Here is a 17,661-nt window from a genome sequence, read left to right as displayed (position 1 = left end):
ACCATTTACATAAAGGCAGTACCCTCAGAAGGGCCTGAGTTGTTGATGCCATGACTGTGCGAGCCCCCACCGCACATGCACACCTCCCGGAACTCAGGATACAATGCCCCAGAGTTCAAGAAGCCCGGACTAGATCTTTTTCAGCTTTAAAAATCACTACCTTGCCCCAGGAACAAGGAGACCAGGCAATCAAGTTTTATAGATTTATGGTCTTAATAAGATAGGTTTTAAATGCCTTAATAAAAGTGTGTACTTACAAAAATGACCTTAAGATTGATGTTTTGACCCTCAACCCATGTACTCCACTCTGTGTAGTCACACACTTGCTATATCCAGTCACTGACATTCCGGCTTTAAGTAAATAAGTAAATAAGCTTTGAGTAAAACAAATGCACCTGTTCTGAGGAAATTCTACAGTACCAAAGCCTACGTAATCTGCAAAGACACACTCAAAGTTAATATACTTTTTTTTAAGCTATAAATAGAATTTATCAGCCAGTGACTGCAGAGACAATTGAATCTTCTGTTTTTTCAACATCCATCAGATGCTTCAAATCAATCCTGATTGTTGAAAAGTTATACTTTAGTGACAACATCAGTGATTCTGCTACATAAACACTGCCCTGGAAAATAAATTTATAAATGATAATATGTCTAACAAATCAGTCAACTGCCAAGTTGTATGAAAATGAATTCACATTTAGTTTGAAAAACATCTACTTTCACAACTGAGAAGGCATTATAGAGAAGCACTTTAAAAGATAAAAATAGAAAAATCCAGAAATAGCATGAGATAGTATGTATGGTGCTACATAAGTATGTTTCTCTCATATTTAAATAATTTAGTATCAGTAATATTATCTTAGATGACTTACATGCCTTATTATACCTGAAAATACAGAAAATAGACAAATATCCCAATTGGCCAATAAAAACCAAATCCATTAAGCAGTCGCAACACTTGTGTGCATTCACGTATTTAAATAACAAGCAGTCACAAAAGTAATCCTCATTAGCTAGGAAGCAAGTTCCATTGAAAAAGTTACACTTACCTCCTCTGTCTAATGAATAAAGCATTTTAAAATTTTTATTTCGGAAATTTTTAAAAGATACAAACAAATACTGGGTTTTTTTCCCCAATGTTTCAAATTTGGCAACCCAAATTTGAAAGCCAAATTTGAAAAGTCTTTTTATCTGTTGATATCATTAGGTTACAAGATGTGAAGTCTTACCTGGTCTCTATGGCACTAAAATTTTATTTACTAAACATACTATTTGAATACAGCATTCAAAATCAATAAAAGAATGTTTTGTTATATGCTTAAGAAAAAAAGAACACATAGAGATTTAAGGGGTAATTGTAAATACTATATTTTTGCTGAAATCCTCAATCTTGTACATATTCTTATAAAATAACAACTAAATTCGAGGAAAGGAATGAAATTCATTGTTACCAAAGTTCACAAAGTAAATGCAGACTGCTCTCTTTCTCTCCTTTCCCAGGGCATCTGATACAACATCAGGTACTTCACAGTTTTTTATTTAATATTTTCTGAATAATCACATGGCTAGTAAGAGGCACTCGCATATACACTTGAGGAAAGAGAAAATGGGGTTCATCTAATCAACCACCCATTACAATAGGCACACCAAAAGAGAGAAAATCCAAAAACCATCTAGAAAAAGGTAAGGAATGATTTTCAACCCTTGGCTTGAATTTTTACAGACATAATTCCAAGTTACAGGTGAAGTATCTACAGTTGATTCACTTTTCTCTAGAAGTTTTCATCTGTTTTTGCCTATGTATGTTTCATTTGGGAAAACCCAATAAGCCTTAAAATACCGTGCAAATTGTTGTAATTTAAAACATTAACTCATTTACCTATTATCCTGGGTCTGCATTATCACTTCTGGCACATGGGTCCACGAAAATCATGAAACTATTTTTCTGTCTTCTAAGTCTTTCATTCGTGTTTCCTTTAAATGTGTACTCCAAACACGGCTCTGCCTGGCCGGTGAGAAGCCTGTGTTCCCCTCAGTGTCCATTCATCATCTGATGCCTGGAAGCATTGCTGCGTTCTGTTGCGTTCCTCCACGCAAGACTCTCCAGTCTGAGAGTGGTTGCCTCCTTGGGTTATGCCTTCTGATCTGGCCACTCACAGAAGTTCGTAAGGTAAAAGAGTATTGAGTAGGTAATGGTTTGGGGCTTTTCTCCACAGCAGAAATAAGCTATTTTCATCTGAGAATCTCCTGTATTTCTTTTTGAAGCTCGCGGGCTCCGTGATTCTCAACCTCATCTCAGATGTGAAGCACTCGCCGGCGAGAGCTCTTCTTCTTGCTCTAGCGATACCTGCATTGCCGCATCACTTTTGGATCCTGAAAGAAAAACCAAGGAAGGTTCAAGGAAGGAGTAGGGAAAAGTACTCAGAGTAAATGCACTGAAAATGGAATTCCTCATGGAAGACAGCCATGGTTCTTATTCCAGCGGCTTTCTAATTATAAACTGCTGGTTGCACTAGAGCCCTGCCAAATCGCACGGCATTTATCCCTCACCTCACAACCAATAAATGCACATGTGTAACTACACATGGCGGGCTCTATAAATAAAAAACATGTCTACTTAATTTAGTTTCATGTTCTCACTGCCCACGCGTTTCTTCTCATTTCTCTATTTCCCTGGCTCCTTTCTTTGTTGTTGTTTGATTCAAATTTTTATTTACATTCTACGTAGTTAACATACAGGGAAATATTGGTTTCTGGAGTAGAATTCAGTGATTCATCCCTTACAACACCCAGTGCTCATCACAAGTGCCCTCCTTAATATCCATCACCCATCTAGCCCATCCCCCACCCACCTCCCTCCAGCAATACTCAAGTTTATTCTCTATCTTCAAAAGTCTTTTATGATTTGCTTCCTTCTGTCTTTTTTTTTCCTTCCCATATGTTCATTCCCTGGCCTTTTTCAAAAGGAAATATGTACTTCACATGATGTGCCTTTTTCCAGAAACATACCTTTAAATCCAAAGCTACAACTTTACATATAATATAACTCATGTTTGAAAGCAAAACATCTACCAGAAAAAGAAAAGAAAATGTGTCTATCCTAAAGTCTTTTTTTTTTTTTAAGTAATATTCCCAATAACCACTGGTGATTGAGAACAGTCTAACATTTTAAGAAAAAATATATGAAGATAAAGGACATTTGGTGACAGTGATAAACCAGAGGGACACATGAGATTGAATTTTCTACCCATTCACACAACTCTCCCGCATATAAATATTTGATAATTTTCAAGGTGCTCTCTTAGCACCACACTTAAATGGTTCCTTGAGGTGGATAGAACAAGAGAAGTAGAGTTGCTAGTATGCTCAAGAAACTTGAACCTTGGACACAGGAAGGCGAGGAGCCGTGTTCAAGCTTACTCAGCTAGGAACTGATAAACTGGAAACTGGAAAACCAGCTCCTGAATTTCTGTTCTCCTTGTGTTAGCCGACAATATTTCACTGTTGACAAACACAATTTAGAGATGGTAATCTAAGCTAGACTTATAACACTAGAGATTCTTGGTTTCATGAAAACCCAGGAAAATAACTCAAAACTCACTGTAAACTATTTCCTGAAAACACTTCCCCAGTAACTTGTTATAATAAAAATATTACCAGACACCAGGAGTAAGGTTAATTAAAACAAACCAATCCAAAATCTTAATTAGTCTTTCATATAAAATCATATATAATGAAATTTGATTGCCATGTGTCAAGAATTAGAGAAATTCTAGATTTAAATTTATAATTAATTAAAATTAAGTTAAGAAATTATATAACAAGATGAAAGCCTTTCATATGACAATGGATTTCAAAAATTAGACTCTTCAATTTGAAATGTTTGAATTAAGAGAAGTTATGTGTATTAAAGTGGAAGGTTAGAATCCTTTTCTTTGTCTATAAAACAAGGGGTTGGAATAAGTGTTCTAAGTTATTAACACCTGTAAAATTCTATGATTCCAGACAAGTAACACTTTTAAAATTCTATGATTCGTTCTGTGATCTAACTCATAAACAATTCTGAGAATAGGGGGTGCCTGGATGGATCACGTGGTTAAGTGTCTGCTTCTTGCTAGACACGTCTCCAAAGGCAAGGGAAACAAGTGCAAAAATGAACTTTTGGGACTTCGTCAAGATAAAAAGCTTCTGCATAGCAAAGGAGACAGTCAACAAAACTAAGAGGCAACCCCACAAAATGGGGAGAAGATATTTGCAAATCACATTACAGATAAAGGGCTGATATCCAAGATCTATAAAGAACTTCTCAAACTCAACACCCAAAAAACAAATAATCAAGTCAAAAAATGATCAGAAGACATGAACAGGCACTTCTCCAAAGAAGACATATAAATGGCTAACAGACACATGAAAAAATGTTCAACATCATTAGCCATCAAGGAAATTCAAATCAAAACCCCACTGAGATACCACCATAAACCAGTTAGAATGACAAAAATTAACAAGGCAGGAAACAACAAATGTTGGTGAGGATGTGGAGAAAGGAGAACCCTCTTACGCTGTTGGTGCAAATGCAAGTTGGTACAGCCACTCTGGAAAACAGTACGCAAGTTCCTCAAAAAGCTAAAAATAGAGCTGCCTTATGACCCAGCAATTGCACTACTGGGTATTTACCCCAAAGATACAGATGTATTGAAAAGAAGGGGCACATGCACCCCAATGTTCATAGCAGCAATGTCCACAATAGCCAAACTGTGGAAGGAGCTGAGATGCCCTTCAACAGATGAATGGATAAAGATGTGGTTCGGATCTACAATGGACTATTACTCAGCCATCAGAAAAGATGAGTACCTACCATTTGCATCAACATGGATGGAACTGGAGGGGATTATGTTAAGTGAAATAAGTCAAGCAGAGAAAGACAATTATCACATGGTTTTACTCATATGCAAAACATAAGGAATAGCACAGAGGACATTAGGGGAAGGAAGGGAAAACTGAAAGGGGGGAAATTAGAGGGGGAGATGAACCATGAGAGACTATGGACTCCAGGAAACAAACTGAGGGTTTCAGATGGGAGGGAGTGGGGGGATGGGGTAGCCAGGTGATGGGTACTAAGGAGGGCACATGTTGTAATAAGCACTGGGTGTTATATGCAAATAATGAATCACTAATAAAAAAAAAACAACACTACGATGGTAATCCTTTTGTAATATGTATCAGATCAACACGTTACATAACTCAAACTTACACAATGTTATACGTTAATTATACCTCAATAAAGGTGGAAAAAGATAGGTTAAAAAATAATAAAATAAAAAGAGGGTTAATAAATGTATGAGGACACTTATAGCCTTTAATGATTTCATTTAGAAAGACGGAAGACTGAAAATTAAGTGTCCACTTTAAGAATTTAGAAAAAGGTAGTGGGATAAACCCAAAGAAAATAGGAAATAATGATGATAGCAGAATTTATGAAATGGAAAACAAAGACACAGAGGAAATTATCATCAGAGTTCTTTATTTTTTTTAAGATTTTATTTATTTGAGAGAGAGAGCACAAGAGAGCACGAGTAGTGGGGGAGGGACGAAGGGAGAGGGAAAAGCAGACTCCCTGCTCAGCAGGGAGCTCTGGGACCCTGGGATCATGACCTGAGCTAAAGGCAGACGCTTAACCGACTGAGCCACCCAGGCGCCCCAGCAGAGTTCTTTAAAAAGACACATTGACAAACTTGTGGCAACGCTGATTAAGATAAAAGCAAAGTTACCCACACAAAGAGAGTGTTGGGAGTAAAACTTTAGATGCATCAGAAATTTAAAAGAAGAGATTATAAAACCTTTCAGGTAATGAATGCTTAAATTTTGGAAATGGACAAATTCCTGGAAAAATATAAAGTACGAAAATTAATTCAAGAACTAAGTCCATCCTATGAAATAGATTCAATTGCTGATATTGAAAATCCCCTCACAGAGAAAGCAAAAGGCTGGCCATTTTCACTGATGAACTGTACCAAACGTTCACTAAACAGCAAATTCTAATATCTTACAGATTCTCCCAGAGAACATAAAAACAGACAGTATGTCCAAGTAATTTCATGAGGCTGAAAATATTTTCAAATTAAATGATCGACACCAAATTGGGACAATATGAAAAAGCAAAATTCCTGGCTAATCTCACTCATGAACATAGATGCAGAAATTGGAAATACATATTAGCAAGTTGACTCCAGCAGTGTGTAATAAACATAATATCTTATGATCAAATTTATTGGATTTATCAGAAGATAAAATTTAATAGCCACTAATGACCAAAAAAGGAAAAATTTAAAAAGGGAAAGGAAACAAAAAACTTTTAGTCAATGAGAAGTAGATGAGAACTTCGCTAAAGGGCAGACATACTTTCCTGTTTTTGTTTCTAGTCCACATTTTACTGAAAATGCTAGCCAATGCAAGACAGCAAAAGGGGGAGCAGAATGAGGAGTGAGGGGAGCAAGAGAGGAAACAAAACGTCACTATTCACAGATGGAATATTCAAAAAAAATTTTAGACAAATTACCAAAGTTAATAATAGAGTGTATCAAGATTACTGATATAAGTTCAATTGCATTTTTACATACTAGCAAGAGTTGTGTTTCTTTTTTAAGGTACTTTTTTAAACAGTAGCCATTTATGATAGCCAGAAAAAAAATAAGTTACCTTGGGACATTTATAATGAAAGAGCTTGTATAAAACATTTAGGAAGAAAAATCTATAAACTTGAACAAAATACATTAAAGAGGTTCTTTTAAAAAACAGAAGTAATGAACATAATGAAAAGGAAGGCTCCATATCATTGAAAGGTCAACTCTCCTCAAACTGGTCTTCTCATTCAAAGGAATTCCGACCAAAATCCCAGTAAGTTTTTAAAATAAAACTTGACAAGCCAATCCTCAGAGTTTTATGGAAGAACAAAGGAACAAGAATTTCTTTAAAAAGACACTCCTTCAGAATAGTAACGGAAAAGACTTGCTTTTCTAGATGTTGAATCTTAATGTAAAACTATTATAACTAAGTTAGTAGGGCATTCACACAGAAACAATCAGAATAAAAAGCTTAGCGACAGAGCGTGCATTCATGGAAACTTGATACGTGACAGAGGTGTTTGTAGAGTTCAGTGGGAAAGCGGACCATTCAGAAAATGTTACTGGGACAAGCGGTTATCTACATAGAAACAAAATGGGTCTGAATCTCCCATTGTGCACAAATATCCAAGCCAGACATAAATGAGAAAATCAAACCTTAAAATTTTTAGAAACATAACACAATATCCTTATGACCTCAGAATAAAGATGAATTCTTTGAAGAACAAATAGAAGCCACTAACCATAAGACAAAAGATGATTAGATTACAGTCAAATCACATTAAAATTAAGAACTTCTGTTCACCTAAGGCAGGCTACAAAAATCAGGAAAATGTATTTGCCACACAGATAATTGACAAAAGTTTGTGTCCAGAGTACATAAAAAACTCTTGAAAATAAAAAAAGAAACAACGTTAATAAAAAACATAGGCAAAGGACACTAATTTATATATATTCTTTCATATGCACAGTATTTCCGTTTGAAAATAATAAAAATTAAATTTGTACTATAAATTGTGTCTCATACATGGGATAATATTGAAAATAGGTTTATAAAATGAAGAGCATACAATGACATGCTTGCTTAAAATAGTCTTTAATAGCTTTCATTTATTATTATAATAGCTGTTAATTAAGAGTAAGGTACAGATAGAAAAATAGAGTCTAGGGGCGCCTGGGTGGCACAGCTGTTAAGCGGCTGCCTTCGGCTCAGGGCGTGATCCCGGCATTATGGGATCGAGCCTCACATCAGGCTCCTCCGCTATGAGCCTGCTTCTTCCTCTTCTACTCCCCCTGCTTGTGTTCCCGCTCTCGCTGGCTGTCTCTATCTCTGTCAAATAAATAAATAAAATCTTTAAAAAAAAAAAAAAGAAAAATAGAGTCTAGGGAATAAGGTTTTTATACAAGAGGAGGGAAGGAGAGGAAGAGAAGAGAGGGAGGGGAGGCGAGTAGAAAAGGTGTTTGTAAAAGGGGTCATATCCTCACTGCATAATCTCATTTTTTTTTTTTTTGTGCCTATTTGAGTAGCATCTTCTCCTTTCCTAAACACCAACCATCCCCTCTGTTTTCAGGGCATGTGTCCTCTACCTTGCGAAACACTCTGTGAGAACCCACTCCCCAAGCATTCTAAAGTATTCGTCAGAGTTGCAAAGATCCACATGGTACCCATAAACCCTTCCTAATTAATTAGAAATTCTGAGTGTGGTATTTAAATGATAGTACCTTATGTTTCTGTAGTCCTTTACAATTCCATATATGCTGTCGTGTGATCCTTAAGACCACTTGATAAAAGAGGTAGACCAGATAGTTTCTCCATTTGACAGGCTAAGAGATTGAAGCTCAGAAAGTTAGAGCATGTGCACAAGCCACAAGGGGACAGAGAAGAGCACAATGTGACAAAAGTCTCCAGGGCTGGTTTATGGCAAATGTTGTACATGGTAGTTTACAGAGATGTTAAAGGCAATGTCAAAGGAAGGGGAGAGAATGTGCATACCATCACGGTGTCTCTTGGGGCCACTAGGGCACTACAAGGTCGCAGTGAGGAAGTGACACAGCTCCAGCACGAGCTCTAGACCCTCAGCTCAGGTTTCTCCAATAAACCAGACTGCTTCTCATATAATGATATTGAAATGTATGGAGAGCATCAGCATTCAAAAACCATCTATCATATATTCTTTTCTTTATTCTCATGATGACTTTGTACAAATACAGGATCAAAATATATAGGCAAAAGAAATATTAACATGTCTTTTTTGGGAACACCTGGGTGGCTCAGTCTGTTAAGCGTCTGCCTTCCGGCATGTCATGATCCCGGAGTCCCGGAATTGAGCCCTTCATTGGGCTCCCTGGTCATGGGGGAGTCTGCTGCTCCCTCTCCCTCTGCCCCTCCCCCATTCATGTGCGCGCTCTCTCAAATAAACAAATAAAATCTTTTTTAAAAATGTTTTTTTTATTCCCAATTCATGATTGTGCATGCGCACGCGCACACACACACACTCATCTTTATTCAATTCAACAAATATCTATTTCTTGGTATGCCATAATTTCACATTTTAAATATGCAGATATATGAACACATCTCTGCTTGTAATTAAATATATATTTAGTTCTATTTCACTTTCATTATTTTAAACTACAGAAATGCTTTTTGTTCTTTACCGATTGTAAGATTAACATTATACAGGATTTTTATATGTTTAATACTTTTTTTATATCTGATACTTTTTTTTATCTGATAATGCATCCATTTTTGAGTGCTTCAGTATATCCACACATTTACTTTTCTAAATCCTCAACAAGGATATTGCAGGGAAGAGAAAAGCTCCTAGCCTTTTTTGTGGCGCTAATCATGATTGAACAGCAGTCTAATGCAATTTAAAATATAAGAAATGTGAGCAAACTATCTATACTAATACATTTAAGTCAGTTCCTCAAGACAACCAAATTAATCATGATATGATAAAGTCTGTTATTTTTTACTGCTTTTATTATAACATTGTGTTAATGTAGTCCAGTGACATAACCAAGAAAATTAGTATATCCTAAATTTTTTATATAGTTGAAATAATGTTAGTGATAGTAAAATTATGATGCAGTATAGTCAGGTTATCTTGTAGACATATGGTATTTTTAATTTGTTGAACTGATTCCATAGACATGATCTTAGTTCAGTTTCGTAACAGCCTGGTAATTCGGTAGGAAATGGTTAATTCTACTTCACAGATAAGGAAATTGGGGGACAGAGAGTCAAGTGACACCCCATGTGGGGACTTAAACACAGGTTCTTTGGCTTCTCTCTCTTTCCTTCTTCACCTAACACAATGTAGGCACTCAAATATTGTTTCCTTCTCTCGCTATATTTTCCCCAAAAAGGAAGATGGCTGCTTCCACCATATGGTGTTAAGGGTAGTGTGGTACGATGAAGACCGTGATTGGGGAGTCACATAATGTCTCCGTGCGTCATCTGTGAAGCAGGGCTAGCCTGCCCCATCCGTGTGCAGATTCTTCACAATGACCCCCTCCCCCGAACTATGTCTGCAAGTACTTAATAAACTGCAGAGAATTTTTGCAAACATCGGATGTCACTCTTCATGTTCACGTAATATTCTTTAACACATGAAGTGACATGAAACGCATTTGTGATGTTCTCTGCCCAGTGACTCAGGTCCTTGTCTCACGCACCGGGGGCCCAAACAATCACTGCTCTATCCTGGCGATTCAGGAATGGGGCTTGGACATCCATCCCCGCCAGCCATGGAATCCGTTCATCTGGCTTGGAACCCTGAAGCCGCTGCCCATGGCTAATATAGGCACAGTGTGCCATTCAGTGACCTCTTCTCCTGCTCAGCAAAAATACCCTGTTTTGGCAACCTGGGTTTTCCCCGCAGCGGGTGAATTTGGAACTAAACATGATCTCATTTAAGGAGTAGGAAAGAAACGTGCCAGCTCCACTTACTCACTGAGCTGAAACTCTCTTTGAGTTACACTGCTTGAAACGGAAACAGCCCAGAGACTCAGGGTGTAAACCATGACCCTTGTGTAAGTAAGTGGTGACGTCCCCAAAAGCTGTCCTTTGGTAGGTAGGCAGGGGGGAGCGTGGGAAGATGAAGGGATCTCTAAGGCAGAAGAAAGGAGACTTCACCAAAAACAAAGAGACAGAAGAAATGTCCCAGGAACTAGAGCAGACACCTGGCCGTCACTCACGGGAATGAAAAGAAAGGTCTCTCCTGTGGGGATGAGATAAAAATATAATCAGGAGCTACCCCTGAAATGTTATCTTCAATATGGTGACCCTTCTCTCTGATTCGTGTGTCCATTTAATTGCAGAACTGCATGCTTTTTGCAGAAACTTAGGAGTAAAACCCCTCCTCGTGGAGAGGGAGGAAGGGGCCTATGGCCCTGGGGAAGCAAGTATGTCATGGGTGACCTCTCCCCCTTTCCACTGTTCTCCGTGCTGCCAGGACGCACAAGCACCACCCTCTGCAGCTTTACCCATCCTCATAGCTTTCGTTTCCCTAGAAACAGCCTTTCAACCCATTTACAGCAAAGAATCGAGCCAGAATTGCCTCCAGCAATCTCCTGAGAATGGCATGCACATTCATCTAAAAATGGGATTTAAAAAATCAACATCACTTTCTCATAGGTAGCTAAATCCTCCGTAATGTGGTGAAAATTTACCCTTGAAAGTCCCTAACATTACAACAACAGGGGCTGAGTACAGACATATTTTGAGCCCACAGAAAGCCTCGACTGGAATTACCCTCAGAAAAATTGTCTTGCCCCCCTTAATGTCAGAACAAAACATGAGTCAGCAAAGGCTTTAAAATGGCATCTCTGCAAAATGGAGAAGTCAGATTAATTCACCCTATAAATCAATAGAGCAAAATTAAGATGTTAAGACACAGCAAGAATTGGGAATGTCGTTCATGACGGAGCTGTATTGGCACAACCTGTTGTAGAAAAGGTCATGGTCACTACAGCCCTTATTTGACCCCAACTCTGTGTCCCTGTAATTGAAGAGGCACATAAATGTACTTTGTAGAGCCCCGAAAACAAAGTTAAAGATGAGTGATGCTTAATGGGTTGGTTGTACGTGTGTGTGTGTGCGTGTGTGTGCAATTAAAGATTTCCATGTAAAATATACAACAGAGAAGATATTCTATTTAAGATGTAATACAAAAAAAATATACATTATTCCCTCAACATTCCGAATCTCCTCTGTGTTATACAAATCTTCCTCTACTTTGCTGAATGCTCCTCAGGAATGTCTTGTTCATCCTTGACTCTCCTACTTGGTCAGATTGAGGGCCACGGATACAGAAGGTATTCAATAATGATTGAATAACTGAGTCACTTCGGCCAATTTCCAGGTGATAAAAAGACACATACTTTCATAGCACATCTTGGATCGAATTGGAACCTCTGCTTTCAGTCTTGTCCACTACCAGAGCTCCTTGTCGAAGGCACAGACTTGGGGAGGGCTAGAACTGGAACAGGAGCTCCTCAGGGTCTTGGGTTTACCTTTAAAAGCTCAATTTAGCTTCGAAGATAACATTGTACACAAAAACAAGAGACCATGTAGATGAGTTACATGGTATATGAATTATATGTATCAAAAAAGCTTTTAAAAAGCAATAGATGAAAAATAGATTATCTGATTAAAATACACCTCGTTTCATATTATCTAATATTATCATCTGGCTTTTGGAAGGGAAAAATAATATTCACTCATTCACTTAAAAACCAGCCTTTCTTTGGGGAGCTTGCCATAGAAAGCCAGGCAGAGTCTTTACTTACCTGTTGTCTGCTCTCTGAGGTGGGGGTTATTAATATATGATGAGTCCTATTTAAGAAGGAGAAAACTAAGATTCCAAGAGATGAAGTATCAGGGCTAGTATAATGTACAGTCAGTTTTCAAAACCAAATTTATCTGACTTCGAACAAATATATTTAAAATCTTGGGTATGTTTTTTTCATTCATTAGCAAGGTCTCCGGGGAGTATGAGGTATGTTGGACATAATGTGATCTTTAGGATCAGGATTTTCTTAGAATGGTCACTTAGCTTAAACATTTGATAAAAGCATCGATAAATAATATCAGGGAGATGTTTGCATATGATGAAAAACTGATAAAGGTTGGATTTAATTTATGTTTTAGGCTTTAAAACTTAACAAATTAATATCTTCACGCTCAAAGTAAATGATTATCTAATTTATCAGTTAAGGTTCTGTTTATATAAGGTTGCTAGCTTTAACAAATAAAAATATACTTAGTTAAGTTTGAATTTCAAATAAATAACAAATAATTTTTTAGATTATGTTTATTTTATGCAATATTTCCTGTAATTTATCTGGTAACCCTATTAGGACTTTTTTTAGTGATTAAATTTATCATTGCATTAAAAACAAGGAGAAAGGGCTAAACCTTTACTACTATGTAAATTAGCACACAAATTCCGGATACCTGAAAAACTCAAATACATATGCTTCTCTTACACTTACTTCTTGAATGAAATAAAGAGATCTATGAAGTTTTAGTGATCACCCACAATATTATTTGGGTGTCTTTGACTTCTTTTAAAATGTTCGAGTTTCAGGACACATGAAAAGGGATACATGGATTATAGAGCCCGCATTTTCTAATTTTCTAATCCAGAGCAGACTGTTTAAATCAAATGTTTGTCTGGACGCAATGTTACTCCAACCAGAACATAAATAGATGTCACCCAAGCAAGAACTGGTGTGGCTTGGGCTTCATGTGCTGTGAGAGGGGACACTGAGGCACAGGGACCAGAGCTCAAGGTTTGCAGTCTGAGAACTCACTGATGTTCAGCAAGAAAAGCGAACTTAGATATCCTCTAGTCAACCTCCTCTTTTTACAAATAAGAAATAGCTGGGGCTGTGCTCTCTCTTAATTTTACATTTCATAATCTGCAAATGGCATTGCCTATTCTGCGAGATTATTGTGAGAATGACAACAGACAACGGGTGTGAAAGCATATTATTCAACCAAATAATTGTTATAAACCAAGGGTACTCCAGAGACGGGCTACCTTAATTTTGTACCCAGCACTCAAAGGAAACTTAAAGAATATCTACTTCATTCCTCTTACTCAGAGATGAAGCTAGTGACTTTCCAGTTAGCACAAAGAGAAGCCAAGGCGGAGCTAGCCCCACACCCCTCGATTCCCACCCAGTGCTTCTTCCAATTTCATCATGTTCCCCCTTAGGCCTTGGCACAGTGGCTCCATCCTAGGTGTTAAAGTCAGACATGTGTGCTAAGTGTACAATTTAAGGAAAGAAAACGTGGCAAGGTGAACAGAGAAAAGCACATAAAATAGAAATTAAAATAGTAACAGGATTGGCAATACAAAAAGCAAATTGCTCCCCAGGTTGTCCAAGATCAGAATAGCAAAGGGAATTGTGCTGGTTTCAAATTGGCACCCTTTACGCCAATCACATTTAGCCGTCCTTGCTTGGACTCATGGCAGGACAGTCAATATCGTCATCTCTTCTACCATCACAAAGGATTTGGTAGGAGCTGTGCAAAGAGAGTTGGCTTTCCCTTCTCCAATAGAACACTCTTATGGCAACGTGGAAATATCAGTGTTACTTTTATAGGCAAGAGATCTTTAGCAAGTACTGAATATATGTTTTATATTTAATTAGAGCTGATTAAGATGCCCTTAGTCAAAAGATCATTTCAGAATTCCTTCCTTTAGGGAAATGGTATGAGAAACCACTTTAGCCTTCCTCCTCCTGGTTGAGGGGATAGGAAGGTGGGGAGACAGAATGGGAAAAGTCAAAACTCCTGCTAAATAGCAACATTGTGCCAACTTCTGGGCTGGTGCCTTCATTTGCATTACCTCATACCAACCCCACAACAGTTGTGTGAAAAACAACTGCCAACATCTCTAGCAGAGGAAGGAACTGAGACTCACAGAAGTCAAGTGAGTTTTCAGTGGTTGCAGAACTAAGATGTGGCAGAGCTGAGTGAGATTAGAACTCAGAACATCTTCTGAGAACAAATCCAGCAGAAAGCAGCATTACACTAGAGGCTTCTGATGTAAGCGAAACTTGGTTTCAAAAAGCTATGATCGGGCTTTTCTTCCTATCATAGAAGAATAGAAAACACCATCTAAATCATGGATAGGATCTTACAAACCAAGCAAGACACAAGCAAAAGATGGGAATACAGAATGTCCTGCTCGGTGTGTTTGAAAGGCAAACTGGAGGAGCCTTGATCTCCATAGAAGAGATGGGGGAAATTGGCCAGCCCAAAAACCAGAGAAGGTAAGGAAAGGATGAAGTAAGACTTTGCGTCAGGTTTAGGGAAAGAAAGCTAGTTAGTCATAAGCAAAACCACTGGGACATCCTAATCCTGCATTAACCTAACCGGTTATCAATGGGTAGCTTTAAAAAACAATCTACGAGATTCACTTTTCATGTGACAAATAAAATGGGATTAAGTGTCAATCATTTTATCTGCATTGGTAGAGAAATAAAAGAGCTTCCTTTCCATATAACTTCAGGGCAGCTCATGCTTGGGAAACACATGGAATTAACCTGCATTCACTTTTACTTACACAGAGCAGGATAAAATTAAAACCAAAACAATTAGGATGTCTTTACTGAGGTATTAACCTTGTTTTAAGAAAAAGAACAAGACAGAGATTCTTGTTGTTAAAACTGGGATACTCTTTCTAAGAATGTAATGATCACTTATTAGAAAAAAATTGAATAACGAAGTAAAATGCTTTTAACTAAAAGCAGGATTTTCAAATATCATTGTATAAGGTAACTATAATATGTGGAATAATTTAAGGGCATGCTGTTTGAAATGAGGACACTCACCATAAATTAAACTATAAGCCACTTTGAGAATCCCACTTTCTTATTCAACAGGGCTCTTAACCCCACACTCGGTTTTACAGCAATAGACCCATTGTGACCAAACCCTGCAACCCAGGGTGGAAATTAAAATGACAAAGCCGGGGGTCTGAGCATCTCGACCACAGCGGATCTCTAGTAACAAGGCAGCTGGCGCCTCCCCCACAAACCCGCAGGCTGCCAGCCCAAACTGTACATTTTTTAAAAGAACCCATTACTCACGGCTGCACGACACGTTAGAGAAGATTCTCTATCCTCTATGGAAGGCGGGTGCCTTGGGAAAGTGGTCAGTGATCTCCGCAAACAACTGCAGTGACTGACCGACCTGGTTCCAGCCCAGCTCTCAGAGGATGGAATAACCAACCAAACCGCGGGCCTGCCGATTTCCATAAGCTTCTTCCTTTTCCCTTCCCGTTAGTTATCGAGCTGGATGCTCCAATACCTACCGGTAGCTGTCAGCGTCCGTCTGGGCGCCTTTGTCTTCCTCTTGTCACATCAGCAGTTCCAGTGTGACTGCCACCGCAGCCCGCACTGGGTCTGGCGGACTGGACGCCGTTGCCGCAGTCAGCAGCAAACCCCCGCCCCCTCCACAGCAGCCTTTTTTTTTTCTTTTAAAGAGATAGGACCATCATCACCTTAGGTTTTACTAATGCTGCACAATGCAGCATGGTTGCTGAAGCTTGTGGTGCAAAATGACAGCAAGCGCAGTTTCAATTCTCACCAAACTGCAAAGATGAATTTTAGGTGGTAGGCATGGTAACAAAAGACTGGCTCTGTTAAACACTAGCCGTGTGACCTTAGACAAGTCACTCGTGGGTTTCCCTTTAGTTCATGGAAACTGAGGAGTTGTGACCAGGCAATGCTCAGTCTGGAAATCCTGTCATACTACAATGAGATACAAAGACATCAGCCACATACTCACTGATAAAATACATTAACACACTATGTGTGCATTGCAGGTTATAGTTCACGAAGTGGTTTTTGTATTTTATTTGGATTTGGGTATGAAGTTTCAAAGGTTTAAAAGAAAAAGTATTTACCCAAAATGTTTTGTAAGTTGTGAAATGTTGCACAGCTGTAAAATGTTCTAAGTTTGCGTTGTTACTGTCCGTTCAGTAATAAAAATATTGTAACAATAAATTAAATAGAGTTCTACCTTCTTGCTTCCTACACATGGGGGTATGAAATACACAGAGTCTGGTTTTGTAAATAGCTCTTCCCCTGTCGTCCTTGGGTGCACCATATTCCTCATAGCCTCCCAGCAGACCTGCCTATGCCAGTAGAAACCTAGAACGGAGGCTTATCTAGAACTACTACTAATTTGAAGCTCTTGGTTGCTTCATGTCTGAGCAAAATACCTAACTCAGCTCTACCAACTCCAGATCTGAAAGGCTAAACTGATCTCTCCTGGGAAGACCAATGCGGGCCCAAAATGTCAGCACCCACTCCAGGAGCCATGCCACCTGCCTCTCTGCAGCGAGGGCTTCCGTGAGGCTACCACTTAAGACACCAAATCTAATTTCCTTTGTGTCCTAGACTCACGAATTCACGAATATATATACATATATATGTATATATGTGTATATACACATATATACATATATATATAAATTCTATGAAATAGTAGGGAAATGTGTTATTCTGATAAAATCGCTATATAACAACAAGGGAGAAATAGTGTCCCGAGGACCTTCTATCTGATCTTAGGGGAGGCCACCAGCAGTCTGGCCTTTAGTGGGATGCCCCCGTGGGGGTGAGCTTTGCCTCTCCAGAGGTGTCTCAATTTTAAGAACACCACCTTGGTCGTCATCAAATTAATAAAGCCCACATCTATGGAGCACTGGCACTCGGCTAGGCACAGGGACTGGGAGACACATCTGTTTCTTCACACAACGTGATCATCTGCATACTTACAACTTTGAACTATTAGAACCCTGGGGGGGCGGATGTTATAAATTGTAAGTATTTATAATTCCCCATTCCTCCACCTTCCAAGGAAAATGGGTCCCTAATGAGATCATTTTGTTTTGTTCAGTGTAGCCATGCTGGGATGCAGGCAGAGGAAATAAAAGAATCATGACACTACTGTTTTGTGCTAATTAGAAAGACAGTGTGTGTTTATTTTAGAAAATATGAGAAATATAACCCA

At 38.4% G+C, this 17,661-nt stretch overlaps 1 protein-coding gene across 2 annotated transcripts in view; it reads right to left on the bottom strand.

Annotated features, from left to right (window-relative positions):
- SACS (sacsin molecular chaperone) overlaps positions 1-16,066 on the bottom strand; it is a 90,621-nt gene extending 74,555 nt beyond the window's left edge. For both annotated transcript variants that reach the window (XM_087865236.1, XM_087865237.1), the window contains exons 1-2: positions 15,959-16,066; positions 1,883-2,376 (exon numbers count right to left, since the gene is read on the bottom strand). In XM_087865236.1, the coding sequence (XP_087721362.1) occupies positions 1,883-1,902 (20 nt within the window). In that variant the 5' untranslated portion in view covers positions 1,903-2,376; positions 15,959-16,066. The remainder of the gene's footprint in view (positions 1-1,882; positions 2,377-15,958) is intronic.
- Between the last annotated feature and the right edge of the window lie 1,595 nt (positions 16,067-17,661).

Source organism: Ursus americanus, chromosome 10 (genome assembly GCF_024610735.1).
Source record: "Ursus americanus isolate L20-20 chromosome 10, mUrsAme1.1.p, whole genome shotgun sequence".
Taxonomy (NCBI): Eukaryota; Metazoa; Chordata; class Mammalia; order Carnivora; family Ursidae; genus Ursus; species Ursus americanus.
Note: the sequence above shows the minus strand (reverse complement) of the source record. Positions and strands in the feature narration are given on the sequence as shown.